We start from the raw sequence: 27,891 nt of genomic DNA on the forward strand, positions 1-27,891 counted from the left end.
TGATTCATTTAGTCATGTATGTTATCTGGATATCATTAAGATTCAGTTCTTTCAGCTTAAAATAAGAGTTTTTACTAAAATTATTCATTACAATTAATAATGTTTGTTTCCAAATTAAATATTTGAACAACGGGCATTTTAAAACTGCTTCGTGGTCACCTTGATGCCTGCAGGCAGCACGTTGCCGACCCCTGATATGCAATATAACAGCATTAATGTTTAATAGAATTATAATGCAATAATAAAAATTTTTAAAGTTTTTAGAAATAATTTTTAGTTCATAATTGCTTCACACACAAAAAGCTCGGCGAAGGGAATAAGAAAAGTTCAGAAGTTAGTACTGAATTCCTCCCTAAACATTTTGGCGGAAAAAGAAATAAACAACATAAAGACACTTTACAGTTTTAATTATGGAATAGAAATTAGCTCAAGGAATCAGAATGATTTTGCAAAAGCTGGCGGAATAGTCTATGCCAAACTGCTTGGAATTATAGGAAAAAGCTAGTACCTATTTTAGAATATGTGGAATTTGTGCTCCTCGTGGCAAGTTTGCGGTTTGAATGTTTAAATTCGGCATTGAGAGCATAAAGCACGAGACTGTGGGTTTCGATAACACTAGGGTTTATTTTCTTGTCAGATTTACTTCGTGGAAACGCAGCCAAACATTCTACGTGACAAGGAATATTTTCAGCTTTTATGTTACAAAAACGCTGGACCTTTTGATATCATTCAAGGGAAAATTCGGAAATACATTACTGTATTTGGGAGATAATGAGAATATTTCTTCATCTCCTCACCAGCAATATAATATTTTACGAAGTACACTAGATTGGAAGTGATTGCAGAATAAATTACTAAACATCAAACTATGTAAACCATTGCTCTGTTATTTAAGGGGAAAAAATAAATAATAATAATAATAATAATAATAATAATAAAGAGCAATAACATTTAACGGTTTAATTCAACCCGAAAAAAAGTGTCCAAAGAATGTGTAAACTGTTTTAAGTAAATTTTGATATTTTAAAATTATTATTTTAAAAAACGTTATGCAAATTTTTACAGAAAATAGAATAATTACATCATTTTAAATTACAGTGAATAAATATTTTAATCCCTCTTGCACATATTTTTGAAGCAGAATGAAAAATGTCCCAAATTTCTGGCCACTGTATGTAGTCCTCCTTAACATTGACATACGCGTTTCTGTGCGAGTTTTGTGAAGTTACCTCTCTATGAAATTCTCCATTCCGTCTCTGTCCGATGTCCTAAATTAAAAATAATTCATCTGATTTCAAAAATGAAATTGAAATGCATTACAATTACTTTGATTATGAAATACTTGTACTATACACGGAATTCGCAAAATATTCAATCAGCTAAAGTCGTCATTTTTAAGTACTTTAATTTTGAATAAGCAAACATAAATTTAATTCGATTTCATAGCTGTACGAAATTTAATTTTCGTTTCTGCCAAGCCAGCTTTTATTCGAATTGTTTAGTCAGCTTTACCCTTTACATGAAATGAAACATTCCGAACTTCTGATGATATGCAGATTTGAAATAATAATAAATATGAACCACTATGTTTCTTTCTTATACATGCTATCTTTAGAAAAGCATCTGCAGGTTTAACTTACCCATATTAATTATATAATTCTGACATAGGAAATAAATTATTATAAAAATTAACAGCTGTTACGCATAAATCAACAGGAAATATGTGGATCAAGTCGTCAGTTCCTGTCAAGATGTAATACAGAGGATGCATGTGGAAGTACCTCACAGTTTTGAGAAATTGTCCGATACTTCAGACTTCAAAGCAGAATTAGATAACAGGTAAGAATTGAAAATTCAATGAATATTTGCAGCAAATTAGTATAAAAACAGGCGGCCACATATTCTACATGTAGGAAAGAATGGCATGCCAAGTAAAACTAACAGTACATAAAACAATATTATTTTCGCAGAAGCACTTTCAGCGACTGAACACTGTTGCCTTCTTCAGTTGCAACTAAACAAGGCAACAGCGCTCAATCGATAAAAGCATTTCTACTATAATAACATTGATGCCAATTTCGTTGCTCTATCTACATTGGGATTTTTTCCACTATAAATAAATATTTTATTGCTTCTGTAATTCTATAATTAACAAATTAACTGCAAAAGGGAGAAGAAAAACAGGCGGAAGTAAAACCTTCTGTTTGACGTATATTTTGATCAAGACTCATCGATTTCGAAGGCTGCAGGAGCCTCATCATCAAGAGAATTCTGTTAATATAAAAATAATCAAAATTCTTATATATAATATGCATTAATTTTACGTTATTTTATTATTATATATAAATTTGTATACAGATTAGGCATTTATATAATAATTTTATATTAATTATATAACGGTAATTATTAAATTTTTGCTTTATTTATAAAATGATAAAATTTGTTTTCCCCCTTTCATATACTTAAACTGATACTTTATTATGAATCTAATTATCAGCAATGTATGTATTTCTCGGTATTATGAAGTAATCGATTTATTTTCCTTTTTTATATAAATGAATGATACATAAATATATATATGCATTGCATTTCAAAATTAATTGCTTTCCTTTCCCGTTTCATTTATTTTATTTTTTTTTAATTTACAATTTTAATTACATTTCGTATTTTGCGTTTTTAAGCATTTACTTTCTCTCTGTTACTAAGCCTCCTGTTTATTATTACAGTTAATATTATCATAATTTATTCTAAAAATTGAGCCCTAAAAAAAAAAAAAAAAAAAAAAAAAAACTTTAATAATTATTATACTTGCTATGAAACCAATGGAATTGATAGAAATCCCGTCATCTGCTTTGATTGGATAAATAGCTCATAGCAACTTCGATACAAGACAAAATGCTGTCAGGCTAACCTGCATAGACAAAATACTGTCAAGGGATATGTCTGCCAGCAACAGCACGACTTTACTGAGTCGCTGAGCAACTTTGTGTCCTCATGTAGACGAGCCGTAAGATGAGCAATTTGAGCACCTACTGGAATGTTATCTCGTCCGGGATGAGGTACATTTTCGCAAATATATACTGTCGTCTGCATTGTTCAATAATATAAAGAAATACGTATTATAAAAAGATAACATACATTGTATCTTTCACTCAGCATAGTAAAAAATGTATTAGGCTCCGTTGTTCAATATCCTTGCACCTTTCATTAACTGGTACTCACACAAGTTCCGTTTGCTTCCCACGGAACCATGCTTTTCATCTACAGTTATTAACCGATGTGAACGCGTTTCTCGGACACCCCTAACTTCCGGATATATATATATATATATATATATATATATATATATAAATTAAAAAAATTAATCTCATGTTTATGCGGTTTCCCGCACACATACAGGACTGTTCACGATTGCCATCGGTAGCTGCAGTTGTGGACATTTGCATGTTCGTGGACGATTATACGCATGTTCGTCTGTTTTGTGTTAGGAGCCAGCAAATACATCACGGGTGCCCCTTCGTTCACATGGCCGGACGCGATGTCAGAGAATTTTGAATTTATAATTCTGCTGAACGAAGCTGCGTATCAAAATCCTTCTAACAGCATTTTGTCTCTCATATTTGAATACACCATATGCACCTTATCTTAGACACCCTGTATTTTCACTGGTGATATATCTTATTTATTATTTTATGTTAAAATAACTTAATAGTATAGTAAGTTCTTAAAGCGTGATATTTTTTCTAAATTAATAACCATTAGTTTTATGAATTAATTATTCTGTTACTTTTGCATTAAGTTCTAGTATGAAATGAGATAATTGGTTTTTTTCATTACGGCAGCACTCAAAGATCAGCGAGAGAAAGAGGAAGTCATGATGCGTGGTCTTGGGCTGCCTATTTACATCAAGGATCACTGTGCGAAGCAGAAACAGGATTCTTGAGACCAGAAACAGCTAAAGATACAACAGGGAAGTGGAATATTATAGTGCAAACAGAAGCTTTGAAACAGAGAGTTCCCATTGAAATGTGCAGGTGAGATTTCAAATGTTTAAAGTAAATTAATCCCCCATTTTACAAAAACAACTACAAGTATAAGGAAAATATATAACGAGATGACTCCAAACTTTACGCTTTAGTGCAAACCTAAAATATTGATGCCTTCAGTCTCTATGCAGCAATATCTTTTATCTTCCCTCGGGTTTCTTATTTTAGTGTAAACATTTTCGAAATTTTATAAAGCTAAAAATGGCATCCTCTCTGCGTTTTCTCAGTGGCACAAATGTATTCATAAAAAGTAAAATATCAGCATCCAGATAAGTCTTTTCCTCGACTCTCGTCAAAATAATGGCAGTACATTACAGCAACTCAGAATTAAGAATTTCTTACAAATCATACTAATATAAAGATTTTACAGAAAACTCTAAAGAATGAAAACAACTGTATTAGACAATCTCAATTTTTAGACATAAAAGGGACATAACCGACTCTGTGGATTAATGCTTCCTTCAAAGTGCATTATATACCAGGGAGGGGGGTAAACTTCATGTTGATAAGATTCGCACGTTGGAATTTAACGCATATATTTTATTTGCATAAATGCTGCACCATTCGCCTGCGACAGCCGGACGCGGTTCGCCAGACGCGTAATGGTTTCGCCTATCATATACTCTAATCTACTTGAAAAGAAACCTTAAATATATCCAAGCAATACAGTAGTGAAAACATATAATTAATAATATAAGTGATTTATGAAGAACTGTAGATTTTGCACTGTACACTTTTAAAGGATTACTTTCTCATCACTAATAGTCAAGATTTTTTACCAACATATTTATGACCATCAAGAAAGAGTATGAAATCAGGGTCTGAAGGATTTCGTGTAACTTGAGAATATATATAAATCTCCGCAACGGCCGTTTCTTCACCTGATATTTACTGACATCGTGCGTACACATTCTTAGGAAGATAGTATTCGGCATATTTCAACTGCTGCATTTTGTGCATGTTACGGGGAGTGCTGTCATGTCGCTTGCATTATGAAATTTAGAGCTTACGATATTTAGAGCAATTTTGTTCTTCCCGCTTTACTTCTCTGATGTTCTGAACCGCAGATAAGTCAAACCATGGGTACTGGGAGAGTAATGAGCAAACTTCGTAACTTAAATTTAATTTCGGTGTCTATTGCAGTTACTGAATAGACTGCATTTAACCTTATATTCATAATATCTACTTATAATCCACATTTAAATGAATTAAATGCTTTTTAAGCAATCTGCTTATCATGCATTATGTCGCAGTTGATCTAAATACAAACTTAATTACAGGAATTATAGATGTCAAAATTCAAATGGTATCTTACCTATTTATGCCACTGTTTCCAATCATTGGCCAGATTTACAGGGTGTTAGAAAAATATGGTTGCAGTTTTATTTATCTGCATCAGGGGCAGTCAACTATTTTATACCTACCACCCCTTTTTTGTACCTATTAGTAGCAAAATTTTGTAACCGCCCATCGGTTCCACAGTAGTGGTGATTTACAAAGTAGGAAAGAAACTTTTCGTCAGATTTATAAAGCAGAGTTACAGCAAGTAAAAGAAAATAATAATAATTACTTACCACGTATACACGTTATACGTGTCACCAGCTGTTCGCTTAGAATCGAACCAAAGCAGGTCAAATTACTAGTAGTCAATGGTCTTAACTACCTGGTCACTCTTGGGGCGGAATGAATCTTGGTAAAGGCATTGATGTTTTTGAGTACACATGTCTTTGCGGTATGGCGGCACTTAAAAAACTGTCGAGTTGAAAGTTCTATCGAGAGTATGGTTAATAGGAAACGGAAAGAAGGGCGGGAGACTTTTGTATCCGTTTTCCGGTTAATTCTTTTTGAAAACTGAGACGGAGATCGGCAAATTCGTTCTCTAACTTATATAATGCCCAAGGCCTAAGCCAATTACAGGTGCAACCCTTGAGCTCATGATAAATTCGTGGATTTGATCCGATCTTACTGTTAGACAAGTGAGATAAGTCACAACAAAAATAAAGTTGCACGGTAGCACGCTGGGCCGGTATTCCAGAGGTCCGTGGTTCGATTCCCGGCGAAGGCAAAAAATTGGTGCCTATACATGTCAAGATACTACTGATAAAATCTTACAGGATTTGAAATAGTCAAGTTAAACATTTTGGTTACGGATATGAATATTGCAGAATTTGTGGTACGCTTAAATTTTTTTACCCTTTTTATCTTCTGAAAACTAACTTAAATTTACTACCCCAATACTTAAGTTCGAGAAAACATCAAGGTGTCATACCATCAATAACACAACGTTAGAAGCTTTCCCAATGAAAATAATCGTATTTATTACGAATCTTTTCAACGCTTGTTTCCTGTTATCATCCATTTTTCTTATATTATTCAAACACTTCGGCTAAAGTTCCTAGCAATAACCTCCAAACTAGATAAAATTCTTCAACATCCATTTAGTTATCAACCTTTTAGACTACCTTTAAACGCAAATTCTTTCGGAGGAAAACTTGGAGCACAATTCAGTAGAATGCAATTTTACAAGATCAGTTTTGGTTTAGATAGCTAAAACAACAGCATACATTTTAGATTTTGAAAAAGCATTTGATAAAATTTGGCATTCAGGCCTAGTTTGCAAAATGCCTTATTTATTTATAGTAAAGCCCAATAAATTAGGGAATAAATTTTCCTTACTTTCTATTATTGTTCTGTAAGAGGTTGCCTTGAAAATCGTTCATTTCGAACTAACATTAATCGCATCCATATCAGAAGTCTTTAAAATGTCTATTTCGGAAGCTTATCTTCACGATGCATATACTTCTTCCAAATATATATATATATAGTTAGCAGTAATTACACAATATACATACTTCTGTTTCGTCCAACCAATGGCAGCGTATAAATGGGGTCCGAACACATTCTTGTAAAAATCTAGATTCTAGAGTAGCGTATTCAACTTTTCAAACGTGAACATTCTAGCACTCATTCATGAGCCCTTCAAAGGTCTTTCTTTGGATTCATAAGTTTCTGAAATACACAATGCATATATTTCTGTTTTATCCAACCAAAAACACCGAATAAAGAGGAACAAAGGGTTCCGAACGCTTTCCGGAAATGTAAGTAAATGGAATGAGTAATATGGTCTAAGAATGTTTTAAATCAGTTTGAATATATTCACAATACTGCCCTATAAAAGAAAAGGAAGCACATAATCTATTTAAAATTTTTCGAATTAAAAAAAATGGAATCTAGATAAGAAAAATTCTATACACTCAAAACAAAACTTGAGTAATATAATAAAAATAATGTGTTATAAAATCTATTCGAGTTCATATTTAATGAAGTTTATTATATAAAAATTCGTATATCGCTATTAAACACTTATTTCATTAATAATAAAATGACAGTCAAGAACTAACAAATTACATTCATTGCTGAGCTAATTATAAAATATCCATTCCGAGTCATTAACATTATTTCCTGAACGTTTCGAAAAATAAGAACTCTTTAAATAAAAAACTTTTTATGAGACAGCAGTTACTCCTTTCTCTGCTGTTATATTCCTATCAAAATTAAGAATAAATAGTAAAAGAATACTTGCAGCCATTCCGCAAAGGGCCGTTCACACTACAGATTATCTGAGCAAACACAGATATCTGGCATAGTCAACACTGCTCCATGGTGTTGAAAAAACAGTTTTTCTTCACAACGGGGCGAGTTCCAAAATTTGAGCTTCATGCAAGCTAATCTACAAATGGAACCTCTTTCATTTGCTCAGATAAACCCCAGTATAAACGATTCCTGAATGACAAGCTTTTAGTTTGTTTCATTCAAATGGATATATAGCATGGCTCCCATAGGCTATCTGTCTAAAGATGAGGATGCCTTCACGAAGGGCTTTGCAAAGTAAATAGTCACAAATGGGGGGGGGGCATGAAAAAATTTATACAGCTAGCCCATTCGCCAGAATTTAAATCTAGGCTGAACTACCATTGTTCAAGTATTTCTCCCATACAGTTACTGGAGGCCTAATGTATATACATACACGCACACACAGACATATATATATATATATATTAAAATGCACTGAAATTTCAACAATTCAGAAATAACATAAAACGTATATATTATCTGCATGCATAAAAACTAGTTATCTAACTACTAATTAAAAGAAGAACGAAATTTTAAATTGTTTCTGCTATGCCAAATAATTTTTATAATACGCCAAATTGAAAAGACTCAGCTACATTGTGGCCAAAATTTCAAAACTTAGATTTTCTTCATGGTAGAATAAGTTAGCCGCATGAGTCTCCTTATACTAGTTTTATATATGGGCTAATAGTCACATAGGGCTTTGCTGCAATTAATTAACTTATAAGGTATTTCTCCCGCCTTCTTAGCATAGTGGTCAGCACGCTAGGCACGTACGTATTCCAGAGGTCCGTGGTTCGATTGCCGGTGAAGGCGTTGTTCGTTTTTCATCTCTCCTACTTCCAAAATACATAATGTCTCTACAAACTAAACGCAGTTTTATGACATTTCAGAAATAATTTATAATATTTCTGCAAACATACATAAAACAATAAAAAAATGTAATTTTTTCCAAAGCAGAATTAAAGATCAAAGATTTGCTGCTATATCTCTTGCAGTATCATGTCCTTCCCTATAATACTAATTATGCATGCAATTGAATATAGTCAATATTCACTCTTTTATTCTTAATTCATTCTTCTTTTCAGGAAAGTCAACACATCCTGCAAGAAGATGCTCAACTGTGGACTTAAAAGTCAATGCCTTCAGAAATACAATTACCACCTTTTACTCAGTCTGAACCCTACACAAAAACACGACTGCCCATTTATGAAATTATACAGATTTCCCTCTGCTTGTGTATGCCATGTAGAATGAAGCATGTCAGACTCGATGACAATATGCCATTGAAACTGAAGCACTCAAATTTTCTGCAGAATTGCAAGTATTATACTGCATTTCATAATGACAGCAATAAGTGGGGTCAACATCACATAAAAGAAAAGAACTTCTTAACTTTCTCGAAATGACTATTGAAATAAGGAATTATTCTGAAAAATCATAAAATTAGGGTCAGAACATTTCTATTTTGGTTCAATAACAGTATTCTTAACAAAGCTCAAAAACTTCCACTACAAATACCATTCATATATATATACTTTTTACGAAATGGGAACTATTGCTTCATAGTATGCCTAGTTTCCAAATCAATGAATAAATGCATAGAAGCAAAATAAAATGCAATCATTAAAAACTCAATCAGTGATATAAAAAACATAACATTTTTCCTTATCAGAGGCATTCTTGAAGAGCAAATTAATCAATAAATAAGATTAAATTAAATAAAAAAACAACAAATTAAAAAATTAAGGGAATCACTCAAAATCCCGTGGGTAATTTATAACAAAACACAAAATTTCAATCATTTACCTCATAGCTTTATATATTTTGATATTCTTAGAAACCATCTGCACAATAAACACCGCAATCATTATCTTCAAATGTTTATTGTAGTCTAAAAATCATATCATATTTAAGAATGATGACATAACAGCCAGTTTTCCTCGGTATGCAACATTGGAAACAAGAACCAGAAAATGGCTCATAGCAGATAGCTTAACCAATTAGAAGCAAGAAATAGGAATACCAGATATCCTCTTCCATCAATGCGAACAACAAGGAACTTTTACTCGGAATCCAGTTTCAACTACTAATTTAAGATGACAGCTTAGCTGTGTGCGCAGAACTCCTGGAAAGTACCATTAAAAATAAAGTGCTGAGCGAATTTGTCTTCCAGTTTAATAGCAGCTCTATACTTTAAATAAATTCACTTTTAAAACTGACGAACATTTAAAAATATCCGGATGGAAAAGCAATTCCATGTATATTTTACTTATGTAATTATCATAGTATCAACAGACGACCCTAAAAAATTAGAAATTTTATGCTTTCATGAATATTATTCTCAAAGCAGAATAAACGTCCGTGCGATTAAAAAGTAAAATATTATAAAAATAACATATACAGTAGTAATCTGACATTATTCTTTAGTGTAATTTTACTATTAGTGTTTTTTCTAAAAACAATCTTAAAAAGAATGAAAGGCTGAAGTTGTCAAAGCGGGAAGTTTACATAAGAAATCCTAATTGATTTCAACAAATAAAAATGCAAATTCCATTAGAAATTCATTCTTATTATATAGGTTATATATGAGGTACTTACTATATATTCTTACTATATAATTTCAATCATTTACCTCATAGCTTTATATATTTAGCATAATATATTTGTTAAACAATTTATTTTATAATTTAAATAAACTCTGTTTTCTAGGAAAACATATAAAAAATTTTTAAGTTTGCACACTTTCTGATGTTTGAGGGACATTAAAAGAAAAATTATACTCAAGGAAATGTGTTACTTTTATAGTGGCTTTAATGTAAAAGAAATCAAACTGAAAAGCTATTTTAAAACAAAACAGAGCTCACTTGGTATCTCTTAGCATGTTTTTGCAACCAAATAGTTTTTTTTTTTTTTTTTTTGTTTTTTCTTTTTTTTTTTGTTTTTTGTTTTTTGTTTTTGTTTAGTTGTTACTGATATTGAAATGCAAATGCACAACCATTTTTTAAAAGATACAATTCTTATTCTACTTTTGTCATATATGTACAATTTTTTCCATGAGAAAATATTTTGAAATTCTATAAATAAGAAATGTTATCATATGAACTAGGCTAATCATCATGCTAATAATGTTTCAAATGAAAAAATTTCTTTACACAATAATAAAATCTGTTCTAATGGAACATTTGCATTTTACTAAGATGAACACTGCAATGAATTGAATGAATTGAACCAAAATGCAAATGTTCAATTAAAATGATGTATTTAAAATAATGATTTGCGAATGCTCATTTTTTGACATCTAATGTTATTTCAAACATGCATGTTATTCATATTTTTATTGACTATTATTTTATTCATATGCATTCCACTTACATATATGTAAGATAGCGGCTGGTTCGCTTATGTTATGTGAATTAAATATATGAAAAATATAGATGATGCTTATTTATTTATTTCCACTACAAAAGATTTGAATTGATTATTCACTATCCAATATATTAACAGCATATTTTCCAATTACTAGCACATTTATTGATTTAATTTTCATTTATTAAAACAATATGCAGCTTTTTAAAACTCTATCAAAGATGTCACCAAACGTAAATGAATATGAAAGATTAGAATCATAGTGAAGAAAAAGTGTTTTTTGCTGAACTTTCTTTCTCAGTTTTTAAACGACTCTTTTAAAAACTAATACTGCTGAAAATTTTGTAAAATTTCATGATAACAGAATATTTTAAATCTCTCTCAGTATTAAAAGAATCGTCTAAAAAGATTTCCTTCGATAAAAGATATCTAGTACTGATATCTAGTAGATCTAGTAGTAAACTGAAAATTGTACTGCAGAACATCTTTGAAATTATTTTCATCCAGTTTAATTTAAACTATCTCGAAGTTTTGATCAGTAACAAGAAAATAAGTTAAAGTTTCATGAAAGGAGCTATATGGAATTTTCATGTGATTAAGGTTCTTTATATTTAAATCCAGCATTTTATTTTACATTATCAAAATGATAAACAAAAAATAGCACTGTAATGATTACAAAGAACTCAATATAAAACTCATGCATTTTTATTTTAAATTACTCAGGAGTAAGAATAAAATTAAAATGCAAAGAGTTTTTCAGTTGCTTTTCATTTTAAAAAGTAACTTTAAAAAATTAATGATGACAAAACAAACTGAAATTTACTTTGTTGCAAGAACATAAAAGACCTTTTTCAGAACATTTCTGAAAAATTCATTCTTTAAAAACTAATTTACTTATTCATCTGCATTTAAAAATATACATAATTTTTAACCTCTTCCGGCACGCTACCTTTTAAAAAAGTTGGAATTTCGACAAAACAAAAAACAAACAAAAAAAGGGGGCATGCAATCTAATCATGCCACAGATAAAACTTTGTAAAGACAGCAGTTACCATTTTAATTCTGTGGGTGCACCCGCACTGAATGGATAGAACTCTGGGAAGTGTATAATAGAGTACAAGATTTTGCCTATGATTAAAAAACACTAGATTCTGATAACCATAGCAGATTTAGCATTACCCAGGGTGCACCACAGGTAGGCCTGTTACTCTACACCCAAAACGAAAAGCTCTTCTTATTACATGCATATAAATGAAAAAATCTGATGTGTACAACACCACGACTTCCTTGTACGGAATATTAAATTATATGCATTTTTTCTTGCATTTCATTTAAACTTATTGGACTGAATTAAGTCTACTTTGATGATAGCGCATAAACCACAATAGAATAAATGCACTCTTTAAAAATCACTATATTTGTTTACCATAGCGACACTCTGGAGCTAGATTCACTTAACAACGTTACATTTCATTCGTATTATAACTCAGAATACATATAAATTTATATCTTTTGAAGAATTATCTAATCGTTGCCACATGTTCTATTCAAATATTATAATAAATCTAAAACGATGTATAAAAGAAATTAAGCAAACAAACAAACAAACAAACAAAAAAAAAAAAAAAAAAAAAAAAAAAAAAAAAAAAAAACAGTTTTTCACAGATAATTCAGTATTTCTCATTCAATTAATTCAGGTCTCCCTTCCCGACAAAGCAAAAATACAAAAAAACTCAAAATATCTATATTAAAAATTACGAAGTAAATCTTAAACACTTATTTCCTTGAATAAATTCCAGAATGGATTAAACATGATTTAATTCGCAATAATAAAGCAAGGAGTTACCTTTGTTGTTGCAAAGCTTAATTTCTTCTAGATTGGCAACAAATCCGCTATTTTGCCAAGTTTAAAATGTAAACAAACATGTCCGCCATCGCAAAAATAATTAGGCTTAGCTGCACTTAAGCAACTTTTACATTGTTCATAATTCCACAAATATTTCATGCAGATTTACTAAGGTCATAAAAACCTTAACCGGAAGATAAGAACAACATAATTCAATCATTTCTGGTGCAAAAAATGCACAACTTGCAAACATATAACAGTAAAGAAACTGAGATCACTGAGCCGGGTAACAGAGTGAATATATATAAAAATATATTTACATACGTTTGGTGCGGCCGATTGCAACCAAAATACGAGGTGCAGATCTACATGTTATAGCAGTCCTATATACAAAATTTCAACATTCTGAGACTACTCGTTTTTGAGTTATGTGAGATACGTACGTACAGATGCCACGAAAATTCTCTTCAGAATTCATTTTAAATCGGTTTTATAATTTTTTTTGGGGGAAAAGAGCCTTTTATTCTGTCCTTACATACAGATGACACGCAAAAACATCGTTAAATTGCATTTCGATAGCGGTCAAAATATATATTTTCGTTGAAATATGATGCCTGAAAATTTTCGCTATTACAATACTTCCTTTTTACTTCGTACAAGGAAGTAAAAAAGGTAACTTAGTTATATTATATTTACATTTCATATTTACACTTTCATCTATTTTTTTTCATGGTGGTATTTTTCGCAACAAGTGACAGCACCTTTGAAAAAGCACAACCCAACATTGCATGTTTTGCGCATGTACCTGGACGCCTATTCTACACCACGAAATTCATCTTCACTTTACTGGCCGCCAGATGTCGCTAGTAGTGAAAACCAGCTTTAGTCAACATTGCATATTCTGCGAGTAAGGAATTGGTTGAAAACACGAGAAAATAGTTGCCGCGTCGCCAATCAGGCTTGTGAAGTTGGCTGTAGAGGTTAATAACGGCTCTTATGTGTTTTCGGGCCTGTTTTTTCATATTTAAATAAAGATACTGGCAGATCTCTAAATCGGCATCAGATTTATTGAAAACATGACAATATATATTGCTCTTCCCTAAAATGTCTTTATTGCATACGCTAAGCTGTGAGAGTATTTGGAGTCACACTCAGAATATAGGAATGTACTGAAAGAAAGATAGGTTCTTTACATTTTTTTTTTCCCCTGAAAGGAAATATATATTGCACTTTACAGTGTAAGAGAGTATATTTTTCCAATTTTCCGTAAACTGATTTTCTAATACACTCTTTTTTGCATCAATTTTTCATCAATCAATCTTTTTTTTCAATTAATAATATTCAGACATCAAAAAAGAATCTAATTTTATGTTCAATGAACAATAAGTTATTTTAAAAATATAACAGTCATATACCTTAAGAACAATATTGTGAACTCAACCCAAGTAACATCTTTCAATATTCAACAAAATTCACATTCATGTAATATATATATATGTATATTAAGAGGATTATAAAGCTATAAAATGTAACATTTTTGTAATTATTGATACTTTTATAAATTATTTTTATTTGTACCCTCATTACGATTTAAAACCAATTATTGATAATCAATATATTTTATTTCAAATAAAATGATGTCACAAGTTGAAATTAAAAAGCTATTTATAAGCTCCCGGGGGTTGCTCTTTATAATTTTTGCAGGGGGGGGGGTAAATAATGAATCTGTTTAAAAGACATAGTGATCATATTTCACTATGTTCATTAAAATAAAATAAATGGTCACTGTATCTTTCAAACTGGTTCATTAGTTATTACTAGTAAATTACTAAATGATTTGACAATCATATGCTCAAATAATATGTGAATTTAATTTCATAAAGATTAGTCTGAAACCCAAGTGGGCATGTGGATGAATAATCATAAAAATATTGTTTTAATAAACATATTTACCTGATAATAAATAATTCAACTGGGAACAGGAGAATTTAACCATTCCCTTGTCGGAACTGGAGCAACAGATCGTCCCAATGCCAGCTGAATATGCTAATCATTCACACCACAAGAGTACATGGGGAATTAAAAAAAAATTCTTTACATTTTTCGTTGTTTGGGTGCTACTGTTAAGTTAAATTTTGAGTCATATCCATAATATGAGAAATCAATGGGCTTATGTCAGAATTAAAACCAGAGATCTCTCATTTGCCACTTAGGATAACTACCAATCCCATATACAGTCAAAAGTCTTTAATCCGGACGTCCATAATACGGAATGATCTATAATCGGTACCTCAAAGTTACAAACTTTCTGCGCATGAGCATGATATTTGTACGCAGCGCATATGCATCTACGCATGCGCGTTTAATGTATAACGGACGGTATAAGCTAAGCTAAAATTATCTAATTATCTATTTCAGTTAAGGTTGCAGATTGCGTTGTTCCTTAATCTTCGAATTGGATCCGGCTTATTATTTATTGCAGACTGTTAGAGCAATTTTATAAAAGTAAGCTTGAACTTCGGATTATATCAGAAAGAATTTCCGATTCTGGAGCTACCAAAGGATCTACAAAGCGAAAGCATGTTGCGATGTCCATCAAACAAAAAGTGGAATTGCTTCAAAAAATGGATAAAGGCATATCCTTTGATTCTCTAATCATTCCGAAATATGTTTATCAATTTCACGCTGCTCTGCGAGGGGGGGAGGAAACGATGCGGCGCACATTGAACTGGAAGTTGATCTGTCAGCACTATCCTTATCTTCAGGGCAGATGTTTTTATTTTATTCGGCTTATACCTTGCTAAATGTAGTATTTTCATCTCGATGCACTCCGTCTTTGATATGATTTAAATCAAATTCCTCGTCATTATAAATACCACGAATACATATCAAATAGTTTTCTGGTTGCAATTGTCTAATTTCGACTATGCGTGCTTTACGCATGCGCGCATTGAAAGAAATGTTTAATAAAGTAAACAAATAAATATAAAGCTTTTTTTTTTTTTTTTTTTTTTTGTAAATTTTGATACCTTTTAGAACATAATTGCTCTTTATTTCCTAAATTACGGTTTCATATTTTTAATTTTATAATTTCTGCATGCCATCTTACCAGATTTAAACTGATGATCTATAATCCGGTGGTGGTGCATTTAATTGCGGCAAAGCACACTAGGGCTATCTGCTGAAGGGGAGGGATGTCTTCGTGGAGGACTTTCTAAGGGGAACTGGCTCCTATACACGTTACACATGGGAAAAACCACGAAAACACCCATGCAGCCAGCCCGTTCGCGGGATTCGAACCTTGGACCAAACTGCCAGTGTTCAGCGGCTTTACCGCTCGGCTGCTGGTGGGCTCCGGATTTCTTATCTGAGGCAATTCATTAAGAACTTTCAGTGCTTCAAAAATGAACAGCCCTCTTCGATCCATTTGCAAAATAATTAAAAATCAGAAGGGAAAAAATGAACTAATATTATATCTACAATTAAGAAAATATAAATCATAAACTAAAATTAAATAAACATCTACAACTCAAAACTGTCAAAATGTGGAGGTAACAAAACTTCTTTCAATGAAATCAAAAGAAAAAAAAAGAACTGCTCTAGTGAACATCAAAGAGCTAACTGGATAAAATTACCCCTGACCTTCAGAAAAACACCCCAACAATTTCTTAGTTGATAACCAAACCTCCCTTTAAAAAACAAACAAGCAAAACAGGAAATGAACACAGATGTGCACCCACCTTTCTATCATGAGTGAGCTCACCAAACAATATACTGCAGTGAAACAAAGATACAGCTGTTGGTCTGGTCCCGGTGTTTCAGTGATTACACTCTGCGCAAACCAGATGTTTGTCATTCGATTTTAAGCAGATTTCAAGGTAAAAATTTAAAGCTAATATAGAATAAACAGCTCAGCATACAGCCAAAAAGTAACAGATATTTCTTTTCAAACAATTCCTTTTATATCCTAAAAAAATCTGGAAAATTTCTTTGAAAATGAGGTTGTTTAGAAACTAAATATGGTTAAAATGTATAGACTGGTTTGTGTTGTGCTGCCATCTAATATAAATAAAGAGGTTTAAAAGCAACCTATAGAGCCTTTTCCATTAAATTTTTCTGTGGGTACAGAGGGAATTTTTTGAGTGTGCCAGAAAGGGTTAACAACCTTCCAACTGGCAAGATATATATATATATATATACAGTCAAAAGTCGTTAATTCGGACACCCATAATCCAGACCTCAAAGCTTCAAACTTTCTGCGCGTAAGGCCTCTACGGCTGAGAATATGCTTGTGCGCGTGCGCAAAATATGTTTACGAGTGCGCGTTTAATGTATAACGGACAGTGTAAGCTAAGCTAAAATTATTTAATTATCTATTTCAGTTAATGTTGCAGACTGTGTTGTTCCTTAATCTTCGAACTGGATCCGGCTTATTATTTTTTGCAGACTGTTAAAGCAATTTATTAAAAGTAATCTTACACTTTCGATTCTGTCAAATAGAATTTCTGATATATATTTATTAATATATAAATGATCTACAAAGCGAAAGTATGTTTCGAAGTTCATTAAACAAAAAGTGGAATTGCTACAAAAAATGGATAAAGGCATATCCTTTGTTTATCTAAACTTTAACATTTGTTTATCTTTAACACTGCAGTGCTGTGCAATGAATTGGAAGTTGATCTGTCAGCACTATCCTTATCTTCAGGGCAGATGTTTTTATTTTATTTGGCTTATAATTCCTTATTAAATGTAGTATTTCATCTTGATGTACTCCATCTTTGATATGATTTAAATCAAATTCCTCCTCATTATAATTCGCTTCCCATAGCGAAGAAAGTGACAGAGGTTATTGAAAACGAAAAAATTTCAATTGACAAATTAGTCGGTATTCTCGACACAGCAATTATAGGACTTGAACAGCGGAACTTTGTAACTGAACAAGAAATTGTGTCTGTTTAAGGAATTAAAGAGAATGTATTATCACATAAAAAACGAAGCAACTTAAACAACTTACATTGAAAGAAATGTTTAATAAAGTAAACAAATAAATATTAAGCTTTTTTTTTTTGTAAATTTTGATACCCTTTAGATCATTATTGTTCTTTATTTCATAATTACAGTTTCATATTTTTAATTTTATAATTTCTGCATGCCATCTTACCAGATTTAAACTGATGATCTATAATCCGGAATCACCGAAGTCCCGACGAGTCCGGATTAACGACTTTTGACTGTATATATATATATATAGATGTAATAAAACTGCATTACTATTAAAATAGGACTGCATTATTGTACAAGATAACTTGGTAGAGGAAAGTTGCAATGGATTGGTGGCAGTTCTCTGCATCACAATTTAAAGATTTTGCTGCGTAGCACTTCTGTTTATCCAGTGACAGTCACCGCATACGTGTGTGGCGTCGATGTGGAGACAGATCTAATACGGCAGTAACTGTGGAACGCTCCATCGCGTGACAACATTGCATAATGGTTTGGGCGCTATTGCCTATGATTCCAGGTCACCTCTAGTTCGTATTCAGGGCACTATGATGGCCCAACGATACTTGCATAATGTACTGCGGCCAGTGGAAATCCCTTACCTTCAGGGGCTGCCTAATGCAATTTTTCAGCAGGATAACGCCCAACCACACAGTGCTCTCATCTGCCAACATGCTCTGCAAGGTACACAAATGCTTCCCTGGCCACCGTACTCTCCTCACTTGTCACCAATCGAACATGTGTGGGATGTGATTGGACGCCGTTTGCAGACTCTGCCTCGTTCAGAAGACGAACTGTGACAAATGGTTGAAAGGGAATGGAGAGCCATCCCTCAGGACACCATCCGCACTCTTATTGACTCTATGCCTAGACGTGTTTCTTTGTGTATCGCTGTCTGCATCCTACTGAGCGGACGCCATTCTCGCTCTGTATTCTGACTATCATTTTGAAATAAGGATCACTTATTGCTACTTGCTGTCTCTGTCTTTTTTTCAAATTTCATTATTTTCTGACCACTCCTTCTTGGTGTTGCATTTTCAATGTCGAGCAGTGCATATATCTTCCAGATATTAAATAAAGTTTTTATATCGCCCAATTAGAACTAAATATATAAAATTTATTGGGGAAGGGCCTACTGTATTGGTAATTTAGCCATTTACATGAATGTGTACATTATTAACTTTACTGATGATACGAAAAAAGCAATTTTCTGCTTTTGTAATTAATTATCTTTTACAGTCACTTACATTTAAGGTTTCTGAAGTTTCCCATCTTACACTGCACAGTTAAAATAAAAACTCTTCTCAGACACAGAATTCAATAAATTTCTCTGTCTCTCAGTCTAAAATGGGTCTTGACTATTTTACTTACCTATTATTACATTATCACACATTACAGTATAACGTTCATACTCAAAGAACTACTAAAATTCAAATCTGAAGTGCAATTACACAGAAATTAAAATTAACAATTATCAAGACACATGAACCGATTCTGATTTTAAATCATTAAAATATTTAAAGGTTTAATAATGTTATAAATCATTATAAAAATTATTATTGATTTATTATCAATTCCAGTTTAATATGTACAAAAATTTATCAGATTATATTCATAAATATTAGGTGAACATTAGCATCTAATTATTTTTGCATATAACTTAAAAGCAATTTTTAATAATTTTATGTAGCAATATGTTATTTTGTTAATCTAAATTTCTTACATTGTTTATATCTTAATGAAATATTTAATACTGTTATGATGCCATCTGATATTAACATGCATGCAGAAAGAAAATTAAATGGTGTAAGCGGAAATTAATGCTTAGTAACATAAATCACACTTCTCCAAAATTTCTCCCCAGGTATATGTATTTATATCTGGTATATTTTCAATTAAGTACTATTATTGATGAACTACGAAAAAAAAAAAAAAACAGGAGCTGTACTTTACTACTAATTTAAAAACTCCCAATAGAATGTTTGTAAAATATAATGTTACTGGCTTGTTTTGTACAAGCTAGTCTGAATGTTGAATGTTATGTTCTTAAGTCTTAAGTCTTGAGTCTTGATCAAGATCTTCAACTAAGAGAAATTCAGGAAGTTTTTAAAAACTCATGTTCTCTTAATTGCTACCAATTACCATGTGATTTTTCATGTACCATGCATTACCAGCAACTTCAAGTAATTTAAATGCTTAGCACCTATGCTAGAGTGAATAATTTAAATTTGTGAAAATTTTAACCTTAGTGTGACAATGGTTTTATAGAAAAAATGTACATGTCTTGATACAGATACAGGGTTCATAGCCACATTTTAGTTAAAAAAATAAGCACCTATAAGCACTTTTCAAGCACATTTTAAGAAAAAAAAATAAGCACCTGCCTAATTACATCATACACAACTGCATAACCTTAAAAATTAGACTTGTAATTTAAAATATGAGAAATGAAGTACTTATTAAGAGAGAATAAGCATTACCTCAACCATGGAAAATAATTACTTTTTTTTGTTTTTAATTTTAAATAATAGTTCAATTTACAGAACTAGTTTACAATGAGAGGAAAAAAAAAAAAAAAAAAAAAACTATGAAGAACTAAACTATATTACAAGATTTAATGATGAAATTTCAGTTCAAAGTAGAGAAAATAAATAATAATAAAGCATATTTGTTGTATTCGCTTGGAACCTAATATTAAATACAATTTATTTTCCCACTCATATTGCTATTTAAATAATTTAAATCTTAAATTCTGAACATTTTCTAAATTTTCATTGTGTATCAGTTTTCTCTTAACAGATATTGCAAGCAAAGTAATTTAAGTAAAAAAGAGGAACATTTCTGAAATCAGAAGACAGAAATTTGCTTCATGCAATCATCTTTAACAGTAAAAGCTTAACTAACCCGCATACTTGGAAATTGGCGAATATTCGGACAGTCGAGCGTAACTTGAAGGAGCGGAGGGGAGGGGGTAGACTGTAGCCGCTCTTTAGATTTTTTAGCTAAATAAATGCTTTTGACATTTCAATATGTGCATCATATAAAAATAAGCCAACCAAACTAAAAAATATTCCGCTTAGTAAGGACAGTAAAACTCTTTTTAAGTGCTCATAAACAAATCTCGGACTGAAAATCAAAATTAATTATCTCTGCAAAATATCGCAAACGTTATTGCGCAATACGTGCGCCGTAATTCTTCCCTAAGTGATATTACGCAATCGAAATCAACAACTGCCGGTATTGGGAGAAAAAAAGCACTAAATAACTGGAGTGTTTTTCATTCTAATTTTCAACAGACGGCGTTAAAATTCCGGAATAGAATCATTCTTCGCTTGGGTTGGTAGACCGCAGAACTTTTAGTCCTATTCAATCCAGATTGGAAAGTGACCCCCCCCCAAAAGAAAGGTCCGTTGCTTGTTTTGCAGCGAACTGTAACAGTTTCAATATTCAAGATTTTTCGGAGAAAGGGGAGACCTCCCAACCTTCGTACTGTTTAATGTATTGGCCAAAAAAAATGAAACTATTTTGACTATTCGATTACTTCCCTTTATTTAAGCCATTCCGAATATTATTCCTTAGAAAGCTAATCTGTGTTAAAACACAACAATTTTTGGAAGTTTACTATACTTCAGCAGTTACTGCAACTATGTTATTATAAACATTCATACATATGCTCATAATATAAGCATAATGATCATAATAAACACGAATATGAACTGACCAAGCAGAACGAGAATGCAAATCTTTTTAAGATCTTGATATAAATTCAAACGTGTGTAGTATTTGGGTGGGAGGAAAAGAATGCCGAATATAGCGGAATTTTCTACTGCTTTTGCAATTCCTTGACCAATAAAACGACAGGCACCTGTCTGTACGCTTCATGCACACCAAAGGTTATGTTAATGCAGAGAAAGGGAGACCGCTACGAACCCTGAGATAGATGCAAACGACTTTGTAAATAACAATCATCAAATTTCTGGGAATTTATGTCTGATAAATGGTTATCTAAATCCCAAAGCAAAAATAATAGCTATTATGCTTTGATTTAAAATAAGCTCCATGTTTCTAAGATATTTCAGCTGTTAAATAAAACTTTTGGGAGGGAAGAATGTAGGGAATCATTAAAATGTATGAAACATTGTATTTTAATATATGTCAATTAAAATAAAGTTCTTTGTATCAAAGTTGTAGTAATAGGTAACATTTATTTCTTAAGGTCATAAAAATATATAATAGTACATTGAGCACTTTAAGTGGTAAGGACTTTTTAGCAGGCCATACAAAAATAATAATTAAAAATTATTTTATTTAACACAAAATTAGTTAAAAGTATGAATAATAACGGCTGAGATATTATTTCACTGGATTAGATATATTTAAATTACAAATAAAAATAAATTATATAATAGTAAAATAGTACCTTTTTCTTTCTTTTTCTTACTAGCACTGTGTTTAAAATTCTCACTCACATTTACAATTAAATCTTTTAATATTTTTAAGAGCATGTTTAAAATTAGTAAAACCATTTCATATGATATTTATCCAGGCTTTGAAAGATTGTATGCTATGAATATACTGAAGTGAATTGTAAAGCTGATCCATGCATTACAGTAATTTTATTCAAAAAACTTTTTATTACAAATGATGGTTTTGTAAATTTTTGAAAGAAGCAAAAATATCTGAATTAATACTACTATCTTTTCTGTGAGAAAAAAACAAGAGAAAGTATGACATACATAAAAAAATTATGCTTATGATTACAAATTATGTTATCAGATGTATTCATTTTTATAATTATAAATTAAGGAAAGACATTGCCATATTACAGCATTTATTAACATAATGACAGAATACAGGAAAACATATCTAAATAAAAATTACAATCATAATTTCATTAAAAAATAAAAAAAAATTGAGCTTTGTCTTATCCTTTTACAACAACTGAGTGATAAGAAAATGCTTTACAAAAACTTAATACCTATAAAAATTAAAAGAGAATATATCAACAAATTTGCAAAAGTAAATTGTCATAAAAACAATACCTCATTTAAAAATGATATTCAGTTAAAAAGATTACTGTATTTTTATGGCAGTTCACATTTTATATTTGAAATATGTTTCTTCACTACATAAAAGTACACTTAAGCATATTTTCATATTTTAAACTCCTCGTTCTCAATCTGAGATTCATGATAGTATAGAATGAGCTAAAACATAATTTATTTAATCTATGCTTCAGTGTAACAATTGCACAACTTCACAGCAAAATTTATGTTCAGGACGATTCGTCTACTTACTTTATTTGCAATTTCATGAAAAAATCTCATGTCATTCTGCCTAATTTTTGACATAATTTATGATGCTCATAATTTAAAGTGCAAGAGATGACTAGTAAATACCAGCCTAAAAAAATAGTTGTGATTTTAAAATGCCAGGCAGATCAAATTAACAGTACAGGCATTTGACTGACGAGCATGAAACTGATTTTAACTACATTCTGAAATGGAACGAGACAGCATGTTATCCATTCAGAGCAATAAATAAGATAAAATAAAAATATAATGCACCAGTATCACTCATATTGAAATATATACATAAAACAGACACACTTATAAAGAATATGTAAACATATATCAAACAACACATATAAACTAAAATAATTTATAGTTTAAAACTTATACAGATGGTATGTACTACGATGAAAGCAATGAGGTTTTTTTTCATTATTATTACTATCTTTTTTTCATCTATTTGAGTTTTGTGTTCCATAATTTAAAGGATTCAGTTGTAGACAAAAATTCCTGACACAGCATACAGATAATATTTGCAGTGTGAGTTGCACAAGTCTAGCATGTCCACATAACAAGATTAATAACAAGCTTTAGCCTTTATCATATTTAAAAAAAATACTGTATTCAACATAGAGGACATGTTTTCTTTAAAGCCACTTAATGTCTAATTGTATAACGAAACTAAATATACAAACAGAGTATATGCATGAAGGGGAAATATGAATAAAATGTGCATTTCAATGCAAAAAAATATAGACTTAGGAAGTATTAAAGGGAATTAAATGTAATTTTGCCTTCCTTTTACACAAAATAATTATGTTAAGCAAATGACAGTCATAAATAAATAATCGAAGACACAGTTGTTATAATAAAATTAAGAAATTCAACTTCAAAGAAGTTGACTTAATGGAGATCATAAAAATTAAGTACAATGCATACATCACACTTTACTTCCTGAGCCTATATATATTCTTGAGATTAATAACTCGCATGAATAAAAATATATCAGCACAGTTAACTCTTAAGCAGGGGTTCACAAAACAGTAACTTATGATTTGTTACAGTCCAAATGTTTTACAAAAGAATTTATCAAATGCCAATTTATTATATTAACATTTTCATCAAAGTATATGTTCACCTCACTTCTGAAAACTTATCAACACACTCGGATTTTCACCAAGAGAATTTTAATTACAAGTATACCTTGATGAAAATTATATATAAATCAACAACAAGCATACCATTCATATATATAATGTTTTAAGGAATTTAAAATAAGAAATTTTCCCTTTAGCATACAATTGGGAATTCACAAGCTCAGATTTTATATGTTTAGCACTTATTTGGAAAAACTTAACATGGAGAATTAATTGATGACATAAATATCAATTTATTTTTTCTATTGATAAACGAAAGTATTTTATCCAGTGTAACATTCTCTAAAACAATTATAAAACTATCATTTTAGAGTGCTTCTGAATTCATATATCTCACTACAACATATGATATATGACATGGTTATGATAAAAAATTATGTTTATGATATACAATAAAATATGATAAACCAATATGAATAACACATAATTTTATCTTGCATAATTAAGACACCTTATTAAATACCTATACTTAATACTGAAAAAAACTGAAATGTTTTTAACAAAGCTATAACTTTTTCCTGAGTTAATACTCAATTTATTATTTTAAAAAATACTGATTATCAGAAGTTTGTTTGTATTTGAAGTTGCTTTGTTTGTATTAATTTAAGGATCATATTATGTAATTTAGATTCCTTATAATTAAACACTTATATTTAATACTGAAAAAATTGCAATATTTTTTCCTGAGTTAATATACAATTTATATTTTAAAAAATACTGATTATCAGATGAAATAGCTTTGTTTTTCATTAATTTAAGGATATTATAGAACTGAAGTTACTCACAAGGAAGCACAAATAAAAACATTCAGTTATTTTTCCTCTCTTTACATTATTCCTTAAATTAAATCCTATTCATTCACTAACAACTATATGCAAACTTACAACATTTTCAGTATTACTTCTCACTGATTAGGCATATCACTCAAATTTGAAATTTTTAACAGCTGACTGTAATCTTTAAATGATTTTCCCCTGCAACAGTTTAATGCAAGAAAGCTTAATTATCAACAGTTCCCATACTTTAACTGCAACAATTATGTGAAACAGGTGCTTAAAGACATTGTTTAAATTTCAGTTAGGAAAACTAATTGTTCATAACATTTAACTATTAAAAAAATTACTCCTATTGATCCCCCCTCCAATAAGAGCACTGTACTGTACAAAATCAAAGAATAAAAATGGAATGCAACTCACAGCAATATGAATTCAACAAACAAATGAGATTCAAAATATGTAAAAAAGAGAAATGATTTTTAACAGAAACATTTCTTAAAAATATCTCATTCCATTGATTATAAAATATATTTTTAAAAGTTATATAATATTAGGTATTTAATATCTTACAGATTTATACTCTAGAATATCATATTCATATAAACAAGATGCAATGTGACTAGACAAACCACAACAATGATTGATGGACAAAGATGGAGACAAAAATATATCAGGTATTTTTTCACTAACAACATAATACCATTGATAAATAACATATAATTCTAAATGTAAATTAAAATTACTCAAAAAGAACAATCAGATAATGCAAGTGAAAAAAAAATTTAATATGAATAATTTGATTCATTTATTTTGTTTTGAACTAGATAATTTTATGCATCACTGGGAAAGAAACTTGATATTCTTTGATTCATTGCAAAAATTAGCAAGAAAACGTTATTTTTCTTTTAAATGGCATTCAAAAAGGAATATTTCAAATGTTACAAACGGAATTACATGTCAAATACTACTGACACACTTTTTTTTTGCTTCATTCAAACCCAGTAATCTACACATTTGAATTCTGAATGCCTAGCTTAGTTACACATTAAACTTCATAAAAAACAAGAAATTAAGTTTTTTTTTTTTTTTTTTTTTTAATGTATAAAGGATTTTATCATTTTTCAGAGAAGAAAAGAATAACAAGCTATTGTAAATTAAAATACTAATACTCAAAGTCTACAGAACAATTTGTGACTTTAAATAAGAAAGTTAAAAATTTCCAAGAGGTAAAAAATTTTGAATGAACCAGAAAATTTACATTTCAAGAAATCATTAGAATTAATATGGCTACACCAGAAAAATAAATGCTTATTGATTATGAACACAATGAAAGTCATGAATTAATCTATGATCCGTGTGAAATCCATCATTATTCACTAGACATATTCTTAAAAGGCACACCTTTTACACTATATTCTATACTTTTCATTTTAAATGAATAACAGAGATGTTAAATTTTTTATTGAGTGTCTAACAAACTACAACTTGTTGTTTTCCCAGTTTGTTTTGGCTGTAAAATTTTGCTAAAATTGAAGCAAATCTTTTACAGCCAGATTTACTGAGTTTACCAAATCTGCTGCTTCATAGGCAGTGTGAGGAAAGACATAGCAGCTTGTGTACAATAACTATTGTTATTCTAACTTTTCCACACTTTGATGATAAAAGTGAACACTTAAATAAAAATAAACCTCAATAACAGAGTTTAAACATTATTTGTGAAAATATTTCACTATACCAATTATTATGTGAATTAACAAAAACCAAGGAAAAAAAGTTACCTGATGCTATAATTTTTATGAAATGCTAACTACAGCACTGCCAGAATTAGAACAAATATAAATTAATTATAGTCTGTATATTAAATAAAATAAGAGACAAAACAAGTCTTCAAGGCAGTTCATCAACTCCTGGACAATGAAAATAATAGCTACATCTCATTTCTAGATAAAACAATTATATCCTCCATATGAAAAGCAACTATCTAACCAGTGTAAAATTCCCAAAAATACATTTACAATGGCTGCATCTAACAGGATGATAGAATAAAGAGAAGAGAAAACAGGTCTGAGGATTGTCCCTCACTCAATGCTATGGCAGGAGATTTCTAAGCTGTAGTACATATAATGTGTGACTTAACGTCACGCTGCTAGGCACGAGAGTTAATTTAGCTATGAAATCTAAATATTAGTAGAGGCAGCATTCATCTAGAAAGTGATACAATATGGCTCTGGGACTAAAATAAATTTAAACTCTTACCTAGAATGTGAGACAAGTGGTAAGCGAGAACCAAAATAAAATAATAATAAAAAATAATAAAAAAAAACCAACTGTGTTAGTCGATTAATAACTCAAAATGAACACTACCCAGTCTGTCAGTCCGGTCATGTTCAATATTAGCTGCCCAAGCTTTGCATTCTATATTGATCAGGACTCCAGCTTGAGGATTTTCAAAGTGGACGAACACAAAAGGAGAGAGGTAACCATCCAGATTGGTGAATGGAAAATAGTATTTTGGAATTGCACCATTTTCTGGATAATATTTGACTGGGCCTATATTTTCTTTGTCTGCTGCATTCTGAAAATACAAATAAATAAATAAGTTTCTGCACTTACACACAGCAACAAATATAAATAATGTCTTAAAGGAAGGGGATTATTATTATTAAAAAATATTAGTACCTACTCATATCACTCAAAAGTCAAATAGCACATATAGTTATACAAATATTATACATTTACAAACATTTACTGCCTACTGATATATTTCTTTCC

The 27,891-nt window shown here is 30.6% G+C and overlaps 2 protein-coding genes across 3 annotated transcripts in view; one reads left to right on the forward strand and one right to left on the reverse strand.

Moving 5' to 3' along the window:
• Window positions 1-11,115, forward strand: part of LOC118200553 (uncharacterized) — a 52,706-nt gene extending 41,591 nt beyond the window's left edge. For both annotated transcript variants that reach the window (XM_085811526.1, XM_035372515.2), the window contains exons 6-8: window positions 1,717-1,839; window positions 3,843-4,034; window positions 8,768-11,115. In XM_085811526.1, coding sequence (XP_085667652.1) covers window positions 1,717-1,839; window positions 3,843-4,034; window positions 8,768-8,936 — 484 coding nt within the window. In that variant the 3' untranslated portion in view covers window positions 8,937-11,115. The remainder of the gene's footprint in view (window positions 1-1,716; window positions 1,840-3,842; window positions 4,035-8,767) is intronic.
• An 11,594-nt stretch (window positions 11,116-22,709) lies between these two features.
• LOC118200550 (sodium/potassium-transporting ATPase subunit beta-like) overlaps window positions 22,710-27,891 on the reverse strand; it is a 42,212-nt gene continuing 37,030 nt past the window's right edge. The window contains exon 6 of the mRNA XM_085811527.1: window positions 22,710-27,694. Within this exon, the coding sequence (XP_085667653.1) occupies window positions 27,452-27,694 (243 nt within the window). The 3' untranslated portion in view covers window positions 22,710-27,451. The remainder of the gene's footprint in view (window positions 27,695-27,891) is intronic.

Source organism: Stegodyphus dumicola, chromosome 2 (assembly GCF_044657685.1).
Source record: "Stegodyphus dumicola isolate Sdum_Otavi_A_Nest chromosome 2, ASM4465768v1".
In the NCBI taxonomy this organism is placed as follows: Eukaryota; Metazoa; Arthropoda; class Arachnida; order Araneae; family Eresidae; genus Stegodyphus; species Stegodyphus dumicola.